This window comes from Vanacampus margaritifer, chromosome 5 (assembly GCF_051991255.1).
Source record: "Vanacampus margaritifer isolate UIUO_Vmar chromosome 5, RoL_Vmar_1.0, whole genome shotgun sequence".
Classification (NCBI taxonomy): Eukaryota; Metazoa; Chordata; class Actinopteri; order Syngnathiformes; family Syngnathidae; genus Vanacampus; species Vanacampus margaritifer.
In genome coordinates, this window is record NC_135436.1 from 22697392 (window position 1) to 22720939 (window position 23548).

At 40.0% G+C, this 23548-nt stretch overlaps 1 protein-coding gene across 2 annotated transcripts; it reads right to left on the reverse strand.

The window, feature by feature from the left end:
* Positions 1-64: 64 nt before the first annotated feature.
* Positions 65-23353, reverse strand: itpkcb (inositol-trisphosphate 3-kinase Cb). 2 transcript variants are annotated; one of them, XM_077565354.1, is made up of 10 exons: positions 23253-23353; positions 22998-23119; positions 17759-17809; positions 16544-17638; positions 7041-7140; positions 6747-6960; positions 4413-4617; positions 4222-4323; positions 2463-2534; positions 65-1342 (listed from the first exon to the last, which is right to left on the reverse strand). In XM_077565354.1, the coding sequence occupies exons 4-10, from the start codon at positions 17591-17593 to the stop codon at positions 1133-1135; spliced, it is 1953 nt and encodes a 650-aa protein (XP_077421480.1). In that variant the 5' UTR covers positions 17594-17638; positions 17759-17809; positions 22998-23119; positions 23253-23353; the 3' UTR covers positions 65-1132. The 2 variants fall into 2 exon arrangements, with proteins under 2 accessions (XP_077421480.1, XP_077421479.1); XM_077565353.1 differs by having other exon boundaries at positions 22998-23353.
* Positions 23354-23548: the final 195 nt, after the last annotated feature.

Genomic DNA, 23548 nt, shown 5'->3' on the forward strand with positions numbered 1-23548 from the left:
TTAGTTTTCGTTTACTAAAGTAACAAAAAAAGAAGAAGTCATGAATAAGAAAAAAGCCACTCTCTTAAGTCTTATTCCAGTTTATTGCAATCCGTTACCTTATGGCAAAGAATCAAAAAAGATTCCATATCAAATGTAACCTGATGTTGCAGTTTCTCCACTTAAAAATACACTTGTGCTTATAGAATATAGACATTATTATATTCCGTTTCCTCACATTAGAAAGCACCCGGTTAGGAGGAGAAGGGCAAAAAGCAGAACTTGTTAGCTGGTATACATGCATGGAAGAAGTTGTACAATACTTTGTAAACAAGTCCATGTTGACTTTTCAACGATGACGGCTCTGATTTCCTGTGTTTAATATCAACACCCACACAAGCGGTCAAAGACACAAGGTCATTTACTATCGCACGTCAATCATTTCTCACCGTATATAATAGTTATTGCTGCTGGTAAAAAAAAAAAGAAGAAAGAAAAGTGTTCACTTTCAACAGCTTATTCCAGTTTTAAATGTTCTTTAGAACTTTTTTTTTTTTTTACGGCTCTATCATCGCAGTAAAAGTGTAAAACAGCTCAATTCTTTCGAGTGTGCTTGTGTAAACCCAACTGAAGTGCAGCTTGAAAAGAGGCACGGCACGCTTTGATCGATGGCTTTCTTGAGGATGCATAGTGCGGCAAGTTCCAAACAAACATGGTTGCTGCATGTATTTTAGATCCGTGAAGGGGGAAGTAGGGGGGGACTCACATTCAGGGTAGAAAAAAAAATTGCTGGAATGGTCTTTCTTTTAAAAAGGTAGGCACTGAAACTGTACAAAGGTAAGCAAGCGGGTGATATAAAGGCCAGAAAAATTAAATACATTTATATTTACACTAGTCGTTGAGTTGACACGGTTGACTAACCAGTGTTTTAGTGTTGCTGTGTGTTTAAATGCAAACAGTAAAAATGAGGCAAAATAACCTCAGAGGAGGCAGCGAGGCGATAAGTATCCCCAGGAGTCGACGACATGAAGAACAAAGCTGGAATCCACTAAGCCATAAAAGTCTTATCTTGCTTAAGTGGCTTGAGTCCGCAACCTGTACTTTTTTTTTTTTTCTCCAGTTTCATCATCCACGAGTCTTGAACGTCTCCAGCTCAGGACGTTTGTGGCAGCATGGAGGCGAAAATGTCTATGAGGTTGTCCAGTCCCCACAAGTAGCCGTCCTCCTGGTTGCCCTCCACCCAGGGGGTCCGGTGGTCCAAGGTCCTGTGGGGGGGCAGGGGTACCGTCTTGCCGAAGTCGATCATCCACACGCGGGCCTTCCCCGAGGCGTCGTGCACAAACAGTAGCGAGCTGCCCACCACCTGCAAGGTCACGGGTGACAAAAGTACTCAAACTCTGGACAGATAATTGAGGAATGCAAGACTGTGGTAAAAGTAGAAGCGCTAATTCAACTCCTAAAATAAGTTAAGACTGAAAAGAAAGGGGAAAAAAATCATATTGCATTTTTTTAAAAACCAAGAGCTAGCTATCTAGCTAGCATTGGCCTCTTATGCTATCAAAATGTGTTAATAGATTTTCTTATGTTGTAAATATATGTGCAACAATTAATCGCTAAGTAATCGATTATCTAATGAATCAATAATTTTTTGGGATGATGGATGAATCGTTTACATTTTTTTTTTTAACTGTCTAAATGCTCCAAAAGGAGTAAATATTCTCAGATTTCAGTAGTCCTCCATGAAACCGGACTAATTATCTTTTACTTTGGAAAACAATGATCAACATTTTTGCCTGTTTTCCTCACGTTCTAGATGAAACTAGTAACGGAATCACAGTTACTCAATAATATATATTTGAAATACTGTAATGTTTTGTTTTTGAAAAAAAGTGATGGAAATTTAAACTTTTTTTTCTATCTGATTAATGGAAAAATAATAGGCAAATTAATCGATCACTGAAATAATTCTAAGTTGCAGCCCAAGTTGTAAATAGAGAAAAAAAGAAACAGTAAAGCACATCTTTGTGTTTTTTTCTGATTTGAGCACAAAAAACAAAAACAAAAAAAAATTAAAGTTTGGGATGGTACGGATTAATGTGTTTTACATTCATTTCAATGAGCAAAGACGATTTGCAAATATTTTGCGTTATGAGCAAAATAGGAAAAAAAGAACCAGTAAAGCAAATCTTTGTGTTTTTTCTGATTAGAGCACAAACTTAAAACAACAACAACAAAGTTTGGGATGGAACGCATTAATGTGTTTTACATTCATTTCAATGAGCAAAGATGATTTGCGACCATTTTGTGTTATAAACATGCCTACAGAATGAATTATACCTGTACCACTGTTAATAATCTACTTAAATACAGTACTTGTCTATTACTACTCTACACTGCGGATATGGAAGCAACTCAGGGTAAATATCACCAAATCTCAAAACTCAGCTAACAGGTTTGTTCAGGATTTTGTGTGTGTGTGTTACCTCGTGCATCCTAAAGAAATGCGACTGTTCCAGCACCGACCGCAGCTCTTCCAAACGCTGCAGGTACAGCTTCTAAACCAATGGAAGGAGAAAAAGAAGGAAAGCCTCAAAATAGAGTTTGACTGACAGCCATGTTTCAGTGGAACAGCTAAAGTCCAACGCTCCAAAAGTGGTAACATTTAGAAACTTGGAGTTAAAACATCAACACAACAAAAAACAACCCAAAAGTAAAAACTAAACTTGGAAGTTCAAACTTTCATTTTGTGTAATGCAAGCAAAGAATGTCATTTGCTTTTTCCTTGGCTTTTTCTAAGAAAAGCACTGGGAATGGCAAACAGGAAACGAAACATATTGCAACATAAGGGTGGCTGAGATATGAAGCATTCAAAAATGACTGTGTGTGTGTGTGTGTGTGTGTGTGTGTGGGGTGGCGGGGGTATTTTTAAAAACAGGAAGCACTTAACTCCTAAACAATTACAAATTCGAGGGAGAAAATGGCAAAAACAATTACTGTGTAAAACAAGTGAAAATATATATAATTTTTTTTTTCTATTTTTATTATTTTTTTTTTTTAGAGCACAATAAATTAACAAAAACAAACAAACAAAAGGCGGATGCAGGCAAAAGGACAGGAAAAAAAGTTTCGAAGTGCGTCGCTAAACAGCCAATGAAAAAAAATGTGCACCCCAATAGTCGACAAAAACTCAACTTAAAAAAAAAAGTAACACATTTTAATTTTTGTTCCCGTTTTTGTAATATATTTATAAAATTTCCAGCCACCATAAAGGGGCGTGGCCTAAACAAATATATAAACTGGTCTTATGATAGACATACAATACCAATAACAAGCCAACAGGTGACAGTATTGCACTGAAAACACTTTCCTGTTCCCGCTCCAAAAAGTCCAACAAGTTGTGTTAAAGTGAAGAGGCCAAACGCCGGCCAGAACGCGCACACTCACAGGCGAGATCAAGACCGATGTTACACACACACGATTGCTGGTGAGATTGTGGAAGGTGGCTCGCAAAGATCAGAGGTTGTGTTTGAAGTGAAAAATGGAGGATGGCCAAACACAAGCTGGAATGCACACACACTTGCCGGCGAGATCCAGCCCATGAATATGCATACACTCACTGGCGAGATGAGAGGCACCCTGTGAAGGCTCTAGTTGTAAAGCGCTTTCTGATTGGTTGTCATAGTAATAGAAAACCGGTCCCTGCAATGGCTGAGCAGAATATGGAGCAAGATAATGGCTGGTTCACTTGTACAAGACAGAGCCACCCCTCAAAACAGGCTAATTTCAGTAGGAGGACAAAACATAGCGTCTGTGTAAACTAATTGTTGATCCTTGGGGTATTTTGCCATTTAGAAACCCAGGAATGATTAATCGATAATCAAATTAACCGAAAATTACGTTTGATAATTGATGAATTCTTTAGACAGCTTTTTAAAATTTAATTTTTTTTTAAATCCTCTGAATTTCAGCTTCTCAACAGTAAAAATTCTCAGATTTCGGTAGTCCTCCGTGAAAGCAGACTGATCAGCTTTGTGTTGAATCAAAATGAAACATTTGCTTTTACTTTGCAATACAATGATCACACTTTTTGCCTATTTTCTGACATGTTATGGACCAAACCAGTAACGAATCCTAATTTATTTTTGTGCATTTTTGGAATAATAAAAAGCGATAGAATTTTTTTTAAAAATCCGATTTATCGAATAATCAAGAGAAAAAAAGAAAAGAATCATTGCAACCCACCAGGGTCTGAGTGTTTCCGTCAACAAAGTCCTCCAGGGCCCGCATCACTTGCTCCTTGAGTTTGGTGGTCTTAAAATTGGTGTTGCAGGTGCCGTCAGCTTTCTGCGGAAGAAGAAAAAAAAAAACAGGAGGGCTTTCATTCAATTCATTCCGTACAGGAATTGAGTTTGCTATGCAATTGGATGACTGACCTTGATACCCTCGATGCGGAAACCGAGCGTGGCGGTGGAGCTGAGCGTCTCCCTCCATTGCATGTATCTGGGCTTGAGGACGCCCTGTTGGACCCTCTCCTGTTCGGTGGGGGCCCCGGGGTCCACGGCCACCATCTTGTCGTACATGTCCTTGCGCAAGCGCGGGCGCTCTCTCGCTTTCATCAGCTCCTCCTCCAAATAGGTCCTTGATGACGGGAGAGGAGTCCACATTTTTTCATATGAATGATGGATTTGATTTTGCATTTCAGTGCTTCCCTATTTAACAAGACAGACATTTGTTGAACAGTTAAACAGAAGTCAACCGTAAACATTTCTTGACAATAATATGTTATACGTGACCTCGCTAGTCTAAACATGACATTCTGATTAATATTTGTGGAATGTGAGTTACGCAGCAAAATCCAGCTGTTTGTATCTATCTCAGGGGGCGGCCATTTTGCCACTTGCTGTTGACTGATGACATCACAGTTGCTCAGAGTTCAGGCAACGACCAATCACAGCTCACATGTTTTCTGAAGTTGAGCTGTGATTGGTTGTTCCCTGCGACCTGAGCAACTGTGATGTCATTTTCACGCGACAACAAATGGCAAAATGGCTGCCTTCTAATATAGATTTAAAAAACTGCTGGATTTTGATGCTTATTCATATTCCACTAACACAATATTAACCAGAATACCGCATGTAGACTAATAGGGGCTGCATAGAACATATTATATAATTTTTGGGGGTTGACTTCCCCAAAGAAGTGGTTCAAGTTGGAACTCTGTATTATTTTCTTGGACTAGGCGCCATTTTGAGGTAGCTTTTCTCTTCTTTGAAATGCCTCTGCAAGTGTCAATGCCACAACAAAAAAGTGAAACTGGATCGGTCCAATCATATGACTGAATTCGATTCTCTCCAAAAAGAAACAAAGCTGATGTGTGAAAACCAGGAAGTTGGAAGTCCCGCCTCCTCCGTGACATATACCCTATAGGGCTGTCACTATAGAATAGTTTTAGAATCGATTATTTTATCATTCCATTGATTAATCGAATAATCGGATACAATTTTATTTTGAATTAAAGTGTATTATAATTTTTTTTCCTAATCACTGTTTGTTTATTAATGATTTCTGGTTGTTTTTAGTATTGTTTAGTGATTAGTGATTAAAAAAAACAACTAAACATAGATTTACTTATTTGCTCTCAAAAACGTATAGAAACGCTCTATTTTAAATATTGCCATGGTCCCAAAAACGTATTTATACGTTATTTTTATTTTTATTTTATTTTTTTTATGCTAGAGCAGGGGTGGCCAAGTTCGGTCCTCGAGAGCCACTATCCAGCCTGTTTTCCATGTCTTCCTCCTTCAGCGGAGCTGATTCTAATGATCAGCTCATCAGCAAGCTTTGCAGAAGCCTGACAACGATCCTGATCATGAATCAGGTGTGTTAGTGGAGAGGAACATGGAAAACAGGCTGGATAGTGGCTCTCGAGGACCGAACTTGGCCACCCCTGTGCTAGAGCATACAGAAAGCTTTGATGCAGCCTCAGAATTGAAGAGAACTCTTGAAGCAATGGCAATTATTACAAAAACGGCCAGCAGGTGGCAGCAGAGTATAAGAGAACAACCAGGGCCATGATGCAAAAAGGCTCTTTTCCAAGTGTTTTCAACAGGTTTGTGAATAATAATGAAACTAAACTATATTCTAATCATTATCCATTAGCATTAGAATCTAATGCTAATTGCTGCAAAACGGAAATGGATACAAATGTACTTTTTTTTCCTACTGAAAGAAGAGACTAATCTTTCTTTCAGTAGGTTCCATGTTTTTATAGCAATAGAACACAATATTCTGTGGGCCCTGCAAAATCTGTCAAAATCCAGTAAAACAACCGGGAGCGAAGGGTGTTGCTTCAGTGAAAAGGGCTGCGAGTGAATGGGTTAGGCAATTTCACTCGAGAGCGATTGATGCTGTATTCGCCAACCTTTCGGAAACTGATTCAGTCATCGTTTCCCAAAGTAAAAGCAAATGGTTACAAGTGTCACATTTCGATTACACACAGAAGATAATCAGTCTATGTTGATAACAGACTACAGACATCAGAGATTAATTACTGTTGACAGACAGAACTTGGGAGTATTTGGACAATTTTAAGCGAAACAATGTCTTCTAAACGATTACTTGATTATTAAAGTAGTTTTAACAGTTCTTGACAATATTAACGAATATGCAATGGGTCTCTAAAAATGTGTTTTTTATCTAAACTATGGCAAAAATGCTTAAATTAATCTGATTACAGATAGCGCAACCTTCACGCATTTTCTTCTCACCTGCTGCCCATTTTACAGTCCATGATTGACGGCGAGTCAAAATCAGCCAGCAGGTCGTCCATCAGGTTGTAATCCTGCTCGTCTCGCTGCACCACCCCATAATAACCGGGCACGTACGGCTGCAGAGTGTCCTTCATCAGCTCCTGGAGACATTGCTGCTCGCACTCGCAGTATCGCTTCAACAGGCGGCCGTTCTCGCCGGCTTGGAAGTTACCTGAATGAAAAGCGGGCGGATTGACGATTAAAAAGGGTTGTTGTTGTCGACGTGGTCACGCATGCGGTTGGTGAACGTACCCGCGTGGCCGGCCAGCTGCACCCACGGGTAGCGCTTCTTGAAGGACACGACGAAGGGCGACCAGTGAACCATCGTCTTCAACTTATGCCACGACTTATTCTGGAAGGCAAACAGAAGGGCGTCATTGTTGATATGTAGTCGCTCTGCGAGCTTCGCACAGAGCGGACAAAATGTACACACAAACACACACACCTTTGTAGACATTGGTCGGACCCTCCCCTTTCAGGTACTGACAAAACCCATTCATAAAACATTTACTAAAGCGGGGAGTCGTAAAACAGAGCCGTACTGTCTGAAAGTGTGTTTTATCTGCACGGCGAGGACAGTGTTCACTTGGTGCTTTGACGCAAGCAACAGATTTCGAGTGCGTGTGTGACAAATGGACAAAGTGTGCGTGTCATCACTCCCAAGTTATTCATTTTGACTCCTACAGTCCGAGCATTCTAACCAACCTGTGATTTGGAAGCAAATAGACAAAACAGGAGAGAGAACATGAAAAGCAAAGATGTGAAAAAAAAAAGATTTTTATTTTTATTTTTATAATGATTGCTGCGAAACCTGCGGCGACGCTTCCACTCCTATCACCGCCGTGTTTACATGCCGGCAATATCTCGGCTCTCCTCGCATGCATTCTTTCCACAGCTGCTGTGTGGAAATTCTGTCACAATAAAACAGTCGTCGCGCGTCAATATCCACAGCCAGCGTAAACAGCGGCCCTTTGTTTACCTGAAAAACTGGCTGCATTTGACTTGGAGCTCTTCTGTCACTCCAAAGTTGGAATACTGTCAAGTCATGTTACACTGAGCTGAAGGATTTGATGAATGCAATTCAATTTGTCATACAACTGTAAAAAGAAGATAGCAACTGATTATAATTATATTTATGTATATTGGAGTAAAATTGAATTTAAAAAAACAAACAAACCTGAAATGAAATCAGAAAATTAGTATTAATATTAGGGCTGGGAAAAAACTTTTCTGCCTCGAAGCGCCGCCGGAACCATGTTTGGGCCATCCATTTTATACACACACTTTTACACGCAGTATTGGAATGACGGCTGTGATCTGATCTTTATTTCTTCTGTTAGTGGATCATTTAGTGGCCGAAAGGCAGATGTTATTTGTCTGCTTAAAAATGCTCACTGACTTAGCACTTAGAGGATTTTTATCAAAGACAATACAGCACATTAAACTTCCCCAAAACACAGGAAAGGCGGTTCTGAACCTCCTAAAAAGCACTTGGCCTGTAATTATTCCAAAATATATCTTGCCATTCACTTTTAGGTGTTAATAACTTAACCAGTAGAGGGCAGTCATGCACTAAACGTGCCAAGAACGAGACAGGAACAGGAAGTTATTGGCCTCATGTAGCTAACAGCTAGCTGTACCTTTGTTTGGAAGAATAATGGAATAATGTTGAAACATCATGGAATAATGTTGAAACATCGTCTCTAAGTGACTTTTAAGACACTATTACACGTGTAATGTACATATAATGATGCATGTGTGAACTAAATTGTGGTTAGTCTGACTTGGTAATTGCTAGCGCGCTAATGCTAATCGCGATTGCTAACCGTTTAGCATAGGCATATAAATACTATAATAAATTAAGTACTTATAGACACTTGATTCAATTTACGGCCAACCTTAGTGGATTAACAGAAAAAACGGGATTGATGGATAATCGATTTAAAAAAGATTCGATAGGGACAGCACTCATAATTAAATCTTATCCACTGTACATTTACTGAAAGGGAACCTAAGAATCAGAGCAATATCAGATGATGTCATAGCAAAAGTCCCAAACAATTATTGTTATTGTTTGTGACTTTCCAGAAAGCTGCTCAGTGTTGGGAAAGATTAGCCCATGAATAATGAGTGTGACTCGTAGTCACCTGTGGATTTCTCCCTCAAATTGTATCCTCGCATTGACCTCGACAACGCACGTCACAGCCCAAAATGCGTCAAACGGCTTGCAGAATGTTTTGCTGAAACGTCTGATTTCCTCTTGTACTTCTGACACAGACTTGCGACTGCAGCTGCAGCACACCTTGACAAAATCCTTCAATGACCCTTATTTATTTCTCATGACCAGGATTTTCATTTTAACAGTCCGTGGTTGCATTTTAGTGCAAGGTTTCAAAGCATGATTAAATCAACTTTTACATACAATCAACCAATCAACTCTTTTATCTTAAGATTTTAATCTTCTTTGCGCCTGGAGATTTTTGTTTTGGTGCTGGTATAAAAAGTCATGCAAGGACAAAGCTTGGCCGTAGAAAAATTAAAGAGAGAGAGATACAGACAAAACCACCACTTAAAGTCTACAATTAACCTGAAATGTATGTTTTTGGAATGTGGGAGGTACCTGGAGTAATCACAGGGCTAAGATTCGAACCCAGAACCTTTTGACTAAGAGGCGGAGATGCCATTATGCTACATAATAAATAACCCTTTCAAATGCATTTTTCAGGAACTAACATTTCAGCCTTCTGTCAGAAATGCACAATTTTCTTAAGGATTTCAAATAGAGTTCATGGACAGATGCGCACACACATGCAGCCTCAGCGACAAAACAAAAACGCATCCCGCAAATGCTTGTCTTCACCGTCAGTAAAGGGTCTCCACTAGTGTGGCTCCCCCTCGTCCTGGAATCCTCCCCAAACATCTTTTTCCTAGCTAGAGCGCCTTCTGTTGTTCTCCCAGTTCAACATGTGCAGGCTTGTGTTGCTTGCTTCATAATCCGTCAGTCAAATCTTCTCACGGAGCCCCTTTAAGTTCTCTGCGGGTGAATTCCAAATGCTATTGGTGCCGGTCCAATATCCGATCACGTCCTTATACTTTTACTTTGTCAGGTCTTGACAACAACCAAGCCCGCATTCGTCGTCTTTTCCTTTTTTTTTTTTTTTACCATCTCTCCCGTCTTCTTTGTTCCTCCTCATCCCATAATCCCCCCATGCTGAGCCCCCACGCAGAGCCAATAGCAGACACGCTAAAGTGGGGGTAGGAAGAGCGGACCTCCATTCTCCCTCCCACCATGGTAAATTCCACAGTGGTGTGTAAAACCTACAGGAGGCATGTGCGTTGGTGCAAACTGTGTAGCGGAGACAAAGTTGTGCAAATGTTGAGGGTTGCGCGGAGGTTGCAAGAACTGAATGAAATTTAATGTGCACTCGAGTGATGGAAAAATGTGCGTGTGCGCACGCACGCACGCGCCGAACTTGTCAGACGACTGTCACCAGTGAAAGGAGCGCTGTGCACTATGGCAGCCGTTTGCGCAGCATAAAAGTGGTTTGTATCAAAACCACATCCCGTTGCCCCACATCGTCCGAGCTGCTCAAATGTGTTGACGGCAGTTTCGCACCGACGACACGACGATGCTCAAGGGCCATGTCTGATTTCAACAATCGGCTGGGTCATTCCTAGAATATAATTTTTTTTTTTCATTTTAGTAATGAATTAATTCACTCATTTTGTTATCATGAATTTAATTATAAATTAATGAATTCTTATTCTTGTATACTTCTAAAATAAAACAATTGTACATTTTTGTATTTGATTATTTACAATAAATCAATTATTTCATTATATAGTTAATTTTAAAAAAAAAAGCATGGCAAATTGGGAAAACAGTTCATTTTAATACAATTATAGTGCACACAAAATATTTGCATTAATCATACTTATATTAAATAAATGTTAAATAGTTTTAATGTCAGGGTTTTTTCTGTGTACGAAATTCAGAGGCGGCCGCCTCCAGCCTGAGCCACTGATATCGCGCAACACATCGATCCTGCTGTATTGATTGAGCGCGGCAGCAACGCATTTTAACTGCAGTTGCAGTGTTGCGCCATTATGGAGGCGCTATATCAACAGCAGTTCACCGGAAAGACCTGAAGCAACAACCGAAGAACAAACAGCTTTCTTTCTTTTTTTCTTTGATCGTGGGGCAACCACTGCACACGTTCATTTCCTCGTTGTGAGGCGGAGGTGGCGCGCTCCAGCCATCCGCAAAGTCATAAAAACACAGTATATACAATAAACATAATACTGTTTTACAACAATGCTGAACTGTATTTAAAATTTTATATGTACTAATTTTTAATTATTGTAGTAAAAAAAAAAAAGAGGCAGAAATTAATGGGAACTTTGTATTCATATAATTTCTCATTTCTAGTCCCTGATCATAAAATGGCTGCAGGAGGGCGGTCGATAATGGTATAGGTCGAGTACCGATACCTTAGAATAAGAATGGTATTGGCAAATTGTTAATTTTATTAATATTTTTTAACTTTTATGCAATATGCATTACAATATGTTTTAAATTATTTTCACAATTGTAAAACAATCAAGAATGTTAAAATTAAAACAATGCCTCTTTAGCTAAAAATATAAATAAATAAATATATAAATAAAATGCCATCACTTTGACCATAAAACAAATTTCCATTCCCAGTATTTCCAAAGCAAAAAAAAAATAAAAATCTGCTTTAATACGCTGCATTCAAATGTAATATTATAGAAAACAATGCTTGCCTTCCAGACTGGCATCAAACTCCTTCTCGTTCCTGCCGCCCGCGCTGGAGAGAAGTTTACTCAGCAGCTTACAGTTTGGCTAGTGGAAGGATTTGATCAGACTACATTGGGAACATTTCATCATTTCAAAAATCACGAAGTTTAGTGTTGCAGCCATGATTGGAACAAGTCGCAGTATAGTCATTTTTACCACTACAGACAGACAGAAAGGGTTGCTTCCTGTTGCTGCCACAATAAGTAGATGTCAGCTGTGTTGCCTTCGGGGGTCTTTATTTGCTTTTCTAACTAATTTCACGGATTTCGACGCAGCCAGCGGGAAGGAATGCCGAGTTTGCATAACCACAGAAACTAAGTGTGGCTGTAAAGTATGCATTTATGTAAAACGGGAAGCATCACACGTATACGAGACATTTTACGTTTCAGTGTGTGCAATCTTATCTCGGCTTACAACATTTTTCCTCTTGTATTTTGTTCCACTTTGCATGTTGTAACATTCAGTCGGTAAATATTACTTTTACCAACGGCTGAATATACTGTACATACAGTAGGGAGGGTTGACAGGCTGTGTTGTACTTAATTACTGTATACACACAAATACATAACATTCTTGTGCCAGAGAAAGGGTAAATAAATAGCATAGGTGCTAAGTTGAGCTGAAGACATGGAGAAGAAAACGAAAAAAAAAAAAAAAGTACCATATATGGCAAAGACGCTGCCTAGCAACCGGCCTCACTTCAATTTTCCATGACACACACACTCAACTCAAGAGTACGCCGCGGCATCACGCCGATGCCGTGTGTGCGTCTCTGCGTGTGTGAACACGTTCCTGCAGCCTTCAGAGTGTACCGACCGTAACTGGTTTGACGGCGAAGCCGAGGATTTCTTGAGGCTGCTTGCGGCCGCCACACACACACCCTCTTTTTCTGGGACGTAAAGTCTTCTTTTTTATTTTATTTTTTAACTTAACTAGGAAGAGGACACAATGTGCCCATTAAGGCCCGGGGCTGCTCTTATCAGAAACTAACGTGAACACGTCATCCTGTTTGTTACAACAGCTCAAGTGTGCTCAAGTTGCTCATTTCCTGCTTGTGGATGTACTACAGTAGCCAGTAAATGACCGTGTCCACTTGTTGACTGGAGCCAAATGACGGCTGCTCTTACTAAATGCATTAGGATGTGAAGAAATGTACAGGGTTCAACACAAGTAGCAGACTACCCAATGTAAGATTTCTGTAATCGATAATACACCATCGATATGTGGAAGTTCTTTAAATGAAAGTGGTACAGTATTATTATTTTTAAACTTTTTTTTGTGTGTGTCATTTTGATTCATTTCTTTGTCAAATTATCATTAGTTGATGACCTGCATCCCTAAAACAGAAAAAAAAAAACAACGTGGCTGAATTTTTGCTTGATTATTTCCTAACTGAAAAAAGGATCAAACTGCTCGCACTAATTGCAACAATTTTGCTTCCCGTAGAGGTTTAAGTCAGTCTGCTGAAATATAACTCGACTTCCATCACAAAAAAGTCGACAATGGAAAACTATTTTCTCATTCAAGCCCTACAGCAAACTATCCTGCAAACATGTCAACACAACGAATGAGCTGTCTAACTCATCATTCCAAGAATTAAGGACCGCCGAGACAATAAATCCGCTGCCTCTCGTCTCGTGGAAGCCATATTTAGGCGTGATTAAAAGTTTTGAAAGTGACTCAAAACGAGAGGAGGGGATTTGGCTGACCGGCGTCCTACCATGAATGAGGCTCTTTTAAACCTCTTACAGTTAACTGATTCATGACTCATATCTGCCTTACTTTTTCTGTCTGCATAAGAGGAAACTAAAACTCCACACACATAATTGACGTTAATAAGTTCATTATTGTCAATGGAAAACAGAAACAGCATGATTAGGAATGACTTCTTAATTGTAGGTACTGGGTAGGGCAGACAAGTATTATCTTTCAACCAGGTGGACATTTTGGAAACCTGCCTCTCGTCAAGGCATTTTATTTTATTTATTTATTTATTTTTACAGTTAAGTCAAGTGTCATTCCAAGAAGTTTTACGTAATCCATCCAAGCGTCCAGACTCAAGAGGAAAATACACATGAACTGTATGTCTTCCTTCTTTTGAATAAACGCCTGAGCCTTTTGTGTCTATGAATGCTCTTCGTGGTCACTTTTAAAAACAAACGTCAGGTAAACGGCAAGAGTGCTGATTTGCCAAAGCGACTGACAAAACGAGTCAAGCGCGTATGAAAATTTAAAGCTACAGTATGTAATAAGTAACCACTATAGCGTAGAATGCAGTCGGAGCGAGCACGCGCACATATATTTTGCATCCGCAAACGAGCATCTCGAGCGAGTCGGATTTAGTCGGAGCAGCTAACAAGGGCGGCTAGCGGGAGTTAGTCGGAGTCATAGGCTGGAGCGGCTAGCCGCAGGGGTGGCCAACCCTGGTCCTCGAGAGCCACAATCCAGCCTGTTTTCCATGTTTCCCTCCTGCAGCGCAGCTGAATCTAATGATCAGCTAATCAGCAAGCTTTGCAGAAGCCTAATAACAATCCTGATCATGAACCAGGTGTGTTAGGGGAGAGAAACATGGAAAACAGGCTGGATTGTGGCTCTCGAGGACCAGGGTTGGCCACCGCTAGCGGGAGAAGCTAGTAAAAAAAAAAAAAAAAAAAAAAAAAAGCTAGTAAAAGCTTGCGAGAGCCAAGCAGAAGGTGACAAGCGACGGGAGCCCGAATCACGGTATTCAGCGACGACCACGTGCAGCCCCAGTTGTGGAAGGTGAGCGGCGGTGAACTCATTGGATCGGAAATTAGTTGGAAGCACCACCAGGGCTAACTACTAGGGGTGTGGGAATCTTTGAATGTCTCACGATTCGATTCAATTCGGATTTTTGGGTCTGCGATTCGATTCAGAATCGATTTTCGATTAAGAACGCTTTTTGATTCAAAATGATTTGATTGACAGTGATTTCTGCTTCAGTTTATAGATGTGCAAGGAATCGTAATGATCTACTCCAGTCTGACTCGCTAACGCTAATTAGCGCGCTACTCGTGGCACTTTTATCACTCAAAAGAACGGCTCCACGCTGCAAAAAAACAACTTTTATTGGAATAACTTGATCGTGACTTTTTCCTTCTTTTCTCTAATGTGGCTACAACATAACAGTGTATTAGACCGCGTGGAACCACACTGCCCCTCAGTGGCCAAACCGGGTACAACATGAACAGCACTCCAAATAAAAGGCGCACACAGACAAAGGCAAGACAGTATAAAATAAATTTGGGGACATTTAAAATCGATTCTGAATCATACTAAATGAGAATCGATTTTTTGGCACCCCTACTAACTACGTCCATAAAGTTGTCATTTGATAAGAATGTTTAAGTGTGTGATGTAAGAAGCTGACTCACTGAGCAAGCCTCCCTTTTGTGAGTAGGATAGGCAAGTAGTTTAACAGGGAAGCTGTGAAATAGTGATTAGCATGACTGCCTCACAATTAAGGTAACTGGGTTCGAATCTCAGCTCCGGTCTTCACGTGTAGAATTAGCATGTTCTTCCCGTGCCTGCGTTTTGGGTTTTCTGCGGATATCACATTTCTTATTCCCAAAAAAATACATGCTTGGTTCAGTGAAGGCTCTGGATTGTCCATGCAGTGGGTGTGTGAATGTGAGTATGAACGGTTGCTTGTGTCCTGCAATTGACTGGCGACCAGTCAAAGGTCTATCTCACATCTCTCCCAAAGTAAGCCGTTTTAAATGCACTTCACCCACAATTGGAAAATTTAAAAAACATTAACAAATTGGACGTCTATGAATGGATTGCAGTGTTTCCCACAGATTTGAAATCTACGTGGGTGGGCGGCCTCCGATGGAGGGGTGTGGGGCTGTTTCTTAGTCTGTGTTACTGTCTCCTCTAGCCGCAAGATCCACAAGTGAGTGAAGGCGAACTAACGTTACATGCGGTATATTTGGTCGCGACACGTTTTTAAATATATTTTTTTATTAAATTTTCTTGAAAGCTTTTTGGGTGGCAGCAAGTTTACTTGGGTGGCCAGCCCAAGTATTAACATGCTGTGGGAAACACTGGATTGACCTAAAAGGTTTGCTGTACTGTGATCTGATTGGGAGACAACAAATGGGTCAGATCAGAGGAACGGAATGCATAAAGAACTGAAATGTGCCACATTATTATGATGAACGCAATGGTGTGCCATGCCGACGGATGGAGAATTAATTCATCCACCATTGATATTTACTACTGAAGAAACTTCTATTAGTAACGAAATTCACTAAAACGTCATTTAAAAACAAAACACACACAAAGCTACTGGAAAGACCAGCACCATTGGCCATATAGCGATCATGCAAATAATGCTAATTAGCTATCCCACAGTCAACTGCAACATCATGTAAAGGATCTCCTTGGTTGAAAATATGTAAAGAACTTTCTTTCCTCATATCAACAGTTGCGCTTGGAGACTAGTAATTAAGGAAGTCATGAAAGTTAAATAGTTGGTGTGCACTTGTTCAATTAGCGTGACATGTGAGCTTTTATTCCCACAACCAACACGAGAACTTTTTTTTCCCCCCAGATGAGCTTCTGCAACACCTGTGCAAGTTTCTACTGAATGCTCAAATTTGTGCGTGGGCCTAGTATGTATATGTAGTGTGTGTATAATATTTATGTATGTTGCAATGCAGCCATCCATTTCTACACTACAGTTGAGCTGGCACATATCCCAGATGACTTGGAATGTGAGGTGAACCTTGTAGTAGAGTACCTTGGGAAAGTTTAAGCAGACATTCAAACCTAACCTTCATCAGATATTCAAGCCACTACACTAAAATGTGTTGCACCATGTTTCAATGTAAGTTACAACAAATGTGCAATGCAAATAATTCAGCTAAACAAAACCGCTTTTAACACTTGCTTAGACTGAGAAGGCACTAACCGCTGAGCCGTCGTCCGGGCTGCAGAGTGACATGGACGGGGACAAGCTGGACTCGATGTCGCTGCCAGTGTAGTCGTCCTCTGACTCCTCGAAGGAAGACGCGGACGACAGGCCGAGTGAAGACGAATTGGACAGCTTTCTTGGAGAGCGCATCAGCGCCGGGGATCCCCCGCAGCCGCTATCCGAGCATGGAGACTCGTCGTCCGGGTGCAGCTCCGATCCCCACCCGGCGCTGAGCTCGGTGCGCAGGCTCAGCCGGGTTGACGACTCCTCGGAGCGGGTGGGACTGGGGTCCCGGGTGATAATGAGTTTCGGTATGGGGCCGCGATAAGGTCGAATCCGGGGGGGCTTGTCAGAGTCACAGTTTGTATCTTCGGGCGGACAGAGGACTGTAATCAAATCACTTGTCATTGTAATCGAATCGTCCGCTTGATTAACACAATCGCCGGACTGCAAGCTAGTCCGCTTAGAGTCCGACTCGTCGGGACTCAACTCTCCCAACGGTGCCATTACGCGATCGTGGCTGTTTCCCCCCAGTGGCCGATACTCCATGGCCCCCGCCGAGGGGTCCGAGGCATTGTCCTCTCGTTCGGTACTCGTCTCCACGCAGCCCGCAGCGCTTACTTCAGCCCTCCGCCCACCCGCAAGTGGCTCCTCGGTTAAACCAACCGTCGTCTCTCCGCTCACATCTCGGGCCGGCGTCGGCGCCTCCAACAATCCAGCCGCGGCAAATCGCTGCTCCTCGGCCGCCGATACGGCCTCGTCCCTGGGTAACTTTCCCTCTCGACGCTCGTGACGGGCGGCTGGCTCGCCCGCTTCGCTTCCGCTGCTCGGCTCCGATCGCGTCAAGCTGGAGTCTCGCTTTCGCCTTCCCAAACACGACAGCGCTTGCCTTTTCATCGGGTTCCCGTTTATCCGGATAGTAAGACGACTTTTCCTGCTTTTTAGTCTATGAGTATCGAGACGCTGGGCAGCCTCGCCTGCTTTCCATGTTGCTGTGCCGGGGGTGGTGGTGGTTGAATGCGAGGCAACAGAGCGAGTTTGGCCCATCTCGCTCGCCGTAGAAGAGAAGAACTCCAGAGACACTCCTTTTGGCTGTTAAGTATGATGGTGGTGATTAAAAAAAACAAAAAAGAAACCTAATGCAGCGTGACTCTTAACAATCATACACAGTGCTTGAACCATTAGTCAGTGTGTAGTCCTGGAAAATCTTACATTGTTCCGTCCTTCAGTTTCAGTCGTTTTGCTTCAGGAGACTGCTCACATCTGTGGGAGCAAAGAGACTCTTGTTCAGTCATGACGTGCATAAGCAATTGACAAATTCACTTTGGCAGGGGGAGCTCGATTTACGACAGAGTTTCGGAACGTTCCATTATGCAAACCCAAGTAGTGAATTAACAATAACAGTTAAAACAATTTTTTTTATGGAAAAAGCTTCTAGGTCAGAGATTCTCAAGTAGTGTCACCTACAAATACTTTTGCTCTTCAAGCACCACCGTTTAAAGAGCAACTCGAAACCATATCAAATCTTTTTTTTTTTGCTGATAAACTGTATAAATTGGTGTTTAGGGCTGGGGAAAACAAACAAACGAATACAGTAATCAATATTGAATTGATTTTCCTTTTAGAGCCTGATAGATTCATAAAAACCATGAATCATTATATTTTTAATATCTCTTTTTCCAATAAATTTATAAAATAGAATATTAAAGGCTATTATTTTGGTATCTTACTGTTTTCTTGAAATTTACTGTTCACGTGGATTTAAAAGTATTTTCTTACATTTTTGAAAGACCTGACATTGTACTTTAAAAGGTGTATTCAATAATCTTTTGTCGCTGCGTCTCCCGGGTGGATCATCTTAACGATTAGTTCTCCCGTTTCCCCGGACGAGCAGGAGAGCTGGTAGGATGGTAATCCGCATGCGCATTAAAAAAAAAAAAGTGACAGACTTTTGACTTCTACTTTTCGAGAAAATCCTTGAATTCACCTTTAAGTTCAGAATCGTTTTAATTTATCATTTATTTTATTTTATTCATTTATTTACAATTATTGAATTTGAATTTTTATAATATTTTCATCTCATCCTTGCCGATGTCAATGTTTAAGTGATTATAACATGTGTTACTTTCAAAAGTAAACTAAATAATTTAACCAGTTCATGCCAACATTTGAAATTTTATGGAATTTAATGTTTGTGGCGTTTTTAATCATGTCTTTGATATTATTAAGAATTGATGTTCCATAATTAATCAACTTCGGATTGAAGGGAATCGAATCAAATGGGAAAAATAATTGAAATTGAATCGAACTGAACACTTGTGAATCGAAATCAAACCGATTGAGGAAATTACAATCGATACCCAGCCCTGGTTTCTACTAATGCTGTCTACGTGACCCGGTCATTATTTTATTTTGACATTTTGTTGAAAGCTTGAACTTGGAGCAAAAAAACCCTCTGTATGCCTTCTTCAAGTTTGGGATTAACACATTGTAGGATTTGTGAACTTCTTTATATCGATTTTCAGCTTAGTGATTTATTAGCATAGCATTTGGTCAGTTTATTTAGCATACCTTTGAGCGCCGTTTTCAAATATTAGTGAGGTGTGGAGCAAGAGTCTGGTTGGGGGTGAGTTGCACTTTAAATAGAAGAACACATAAAAGTTAAATAAACATGAATTACACATGTTTAATAAATAAATGCAAAACTACTTAACTGTAGTTGGGCATTGATTTGTTCACATATCACTAGATAGAGCCTAAGTATGACACTGTTACTTTTGTAGGGTATAATTACAAAGCATTCCTTCATTCAGTCAGATGAAAAAATGGTGAGAGCTGTCATAGATGAGTTTCTGCTACTCAAAATTCTGATGCTCAGGGTTCGAATCATACATGAGTTTTACCCAGTTATTCCGAATTCCTCTCACACTTCCAAGACATTCATGTAAGGTTCACTGAAGGCTAAATTGTGCCTAGGTGTGTGAATGTCAACCAGTCCAGGGTGTATCCCGCCCTGCCGTAGTTGGCTCCAGAGTGCATTTTCCACCCAATTAACTACAATTCACTCGTGGATATTCAAATGCAGGGAGAAGAGGATCAAATAAGGCAAAACTTGCCTAATTTTGATGCATGCCAAGACTTTGAAAAGTTCCACCAAACGTAACACTGCCCTCCTGTGTCTGAACACAACTTATCTGAAACTCACCTATATTTGAGCTACAATGCACTTTTACAGTTATAAAACAATAGATGAAAAGAAAGACCTTATGAATCACGACAGGCACGCCTGCAATTATAAGATCATTTAGAGCAGCAATAATCGGTGAGCAAATGCGTTCCTCCCTGAAAGGGAACTGGATAAACAACTGTTTGTCACTTTGACGAGAGAATACAATGACAATTATTAAATCAACTAACACCCATAGTCAAGTAAATTGGGTCAAGTTAAAAGTAGCAGTCACATAGAGCCATGTTTGAAATAAAAATCAACTAAATAACACAGATAATGGAATTAACTTGTAAAGAAGTATTAAGGCCACATTAGGAGGGAAAGACAAAGAGAAGACAAAGGACTATTGTAATAAAGTGGTAAGAATAAAGTCCGTTTATATTAAATGAGAAAAAACGTCCTCATCTTAACATATTTAGAATCATAATATGACTTCATTCTCATAACGCTACGACCTTTTTTTCTCTAACAAAAGCTTTACTCATGTTTAAGAATATAGTAACCTCATTCTCAAAATATGACAATTTTTAATTTTATTTTGTAACATTAAGACTTAATTGTTGTAAATTCATACTTTCCTAATGTCATGATAAGGTGTGCGTGGGAGAGGGTGGACCCAAATTTGGGGAGAAACGGCAGGGAGACAGGAATGGAGAGCAATGTGAGGAACTTTATTATGTAGAGACAGGTGATTGGACAAAGACTGGACATGACGTGACTGGACGGGTCGCTAAGACAGGGTAGGGATAGGCTGGTCGCCATATAACAGGACAGGACGTGGGCAACTTGAAGGTGACATGGGCAACAGGGCGGTAACAAGGATGACGTGACGAAGACGAGGGTGATAAGACTAAGACGAGGGAGACTTTATGGTGACGTGAACGACTGGACAGGGCCTAAATACAGTACACCAACCCTAATGAGACACACCTGGGGAACACAATCGGCAGAGGGAACTGATTGGTCACACACACTGGGAAGGGAAGAGACACACAGGTGGGCGTGATCAGACATAACGAGACGGGGAACCGAGACATGACAAATATGACTATTGCATAAGAGGACTTTTATCCCACATTACTTCATTCTCATGTTATAGTATGAGGGGAAAATGCACCATGATTTTTTCCCAGAATAACTGAAAAATTAAAACTTTTCATATAACTTTGCTCTTGCAATATTACGACCTTGTTTCTATTCTTGTAAAAATATTTTTTTTCTCCTAACTTTGCAACTTTATCTTAAACAAATGTTTCCAGAATATTATGACTTCATTCTCGTAACATTATGACTTTTTTATATATTTTTTTTAAATCGGAGCTATCACAAATGAATCTTTTTACAACTGATTATCCTATCAATTATTCCATTACTTGGGTATTGATCCTTGAAGGACGGACATTTTTGTTGCCAGAAGAGTGCGTCCGTCAGCAACAAATGTCCCTGCGGCAACACAGATGGGGCCAAACAATGGTTCCAGGCATTGAAAATATAGTTTTAAAATGATCAATTATAGTTTCAAGGCATGATTTTGTGTCAAGATATTTGTGTGGTCGACTTAACCACATGATCTGATTTCTTTCCCCAGCTCTAACTTCATTAGTTTCAAAGGCATCGGAGGGAAAAATGGAAACACTAACAGGATTGTGCTCACTTCCCTGTCATGCACTGTGACACAGCAGTCACCCTGCAGTCAGGAAGGAATGTTCACACAGCGGAATCAAGACAGGAACAATAACAATGGAAACAACAGCTCACTGCGGATGAAACACCAATATATGCACATACGCACAGTTTTATGTCAAGATTAAAAATATTCCACACAAAAAAAATGACTCATGATGAGTTAGCTAATAAGAGGGGATGGGTCCTAAATGTGACATAGACAGACAGTGTAGTTATGCATATTTTATAGGAAGCTTTTGTTATATAAAAATAGAGTGTGACAAGTTGTCAGGTCAGTTGGGGGGGGGGGGGGGGGTACGTGTGGCCTCATATACAGGAAGATACGATCATAGTTTGGAAAGTATTAGAGTACAGTTCAGTTCTAAGTTCAATACATTTGAACAATACTGTTTTTTTTTCATTTTTTACTTCTCCATTCTTAAGCCAAGTATTAATGTTCAAAATGTGCATAATATTGCAGTGGTGTTTATTATTTTCTAGAAATAAAATGTATTTTCTTTTTTAAAATGATATTAAATAAACACTTGGGCACATGATGTTACCGCTTTTTAATGTTGGTCATTATGGTGGTGCTTCAATAAATAAAAATGCTAAAATTACAACTTCACCCTTGAAAAATTAAGGATTTTACACTCATAAATGTATGACTTAAGACTTAATAATGAATTTTTCCATAGGTCAACCACATCACTCCCATTCTGTGCACTGGCTCTCTTCATTTTAAGAATTCAGTACAAAATTTATAGTTAGGCTTTTCCAAACTTAGTGGATCTGTTGTCATTATACTGCCCTGTTAGATCACTGCGGTCTGCCGACTCCCTTTTATTTATTGTAAAAAATATCCGTTTAGTTACATTCAACCTTAAGTCACAGCAGCCAACGTGAGTGATGTCATGCACACTGAGATCACAAGATTACAATTTCAGCAAATTGGCAACTTCATACTGGTCAGTGGAGACTTGTCATGTTCTTTTCTCTCATCTACTAACAATTTTGACACACATTTGTTTAGGCAGGCATTCCAGTTGAACTTGATGGTTTGGATTTGTTGTTTTTTTTCCCCTTGTATAAACTGTAAAATGTATGACTCACCATGTGACTCATTTCTGTGAGACGTACTATTTAAGTAAAGTGTCCTATTGTACTTATTTACAAAAACGTGTTCATTATTGTACAACTTCTTGTAAAATTATGACTGATGTGACAAAATAAGGCTAACATGGTGACAACTCATTTATTGTGCCGCACATAAGAAAGAATTTAAACTATTTTAAATATAGCAATTATTAAGGTAAGACTTGGCCGTCTGAAAAGTATTTTTCCGTATGCGCAATGGGTTTCACTTTTGGAATCGAACTACTGAAATAAATAAACTTCTCAATACTATAATACATTAACATGCGTCTGTATTATTTTCAGCAATTTTATTCACACGTCAAATGTTATCCCACTTTCGTTGCAATTTAAAGACGCACAAGGATCAACCCCAAAGAACCAGTAAGAACGCGTGCGTGAAAGTTAAACGGACAAACTTACCGGAGTTCTTGTTCTCGTGTACGAGAGGCAGATGAGGTTGGCAGCGTTTAAAAGTCGCCTGATGGCGTTCCACTGGCCACAAGCATGGACAAGAATCCGCAGTGAGTCCCTCTTTTAATCTGCTGTTTTTGCGGTTAATGAGAAAGAGGAAACGCTAATAACGTAAAGGTCGTTTTCTAGTTAAAAGTGCTTCAAATCAAGTTAGCTTAACCAAACACAAAATGATACATAAAAAATACTAATAATAACACTAACATGCAAACTACGAAATCCCGGAGCGTTTTGAGGTACCTTAAAAAAAAAAAAAAGTTAAACGCGGCGACTAAATGGCAAAACTAGCAAATGAGACATTTCTGGTCACGTGATTTAAAGCGTGCCGCCTTCGAAATGCTCACGAGTCCTTCGCAGATTAAAATGTAAAATGTTTGCTTAAAAACATGTGTCTAAAACACTCGTTAGCACTTATTGTTAATAATCACAGATAATTGATTTAAATACAATATATTTAAACATTTATTTTAAAAGTTTAAAATCACAATGCATAGCTCAGG

Excerpts from the sequence above, each read along its gene's own strand:
- itpkcb (XM_077565354.1), bottom strand. The coding sequence starts at position 17,593 with ATGGGCCAAACTCGCTCTGTTGCCTCGCATTCAACCACCACCACCCCC. Across the intron at positions 7,141-16,543 it reads GCCCGGACGACGGCTCAGCG|AATAAGTCGTGGCATAAGTT; the intron begins GTTAGTGCCTTC and ends TTTGCCTTCCAG. Across the intron at positions 1,343-2,462 it reads ATTTCTTTAGGATGCACGAG|GTGGTGGGCAGCTCGCTACT; the intron begins GTAACACACACA and ends GTGACCTTGCAG.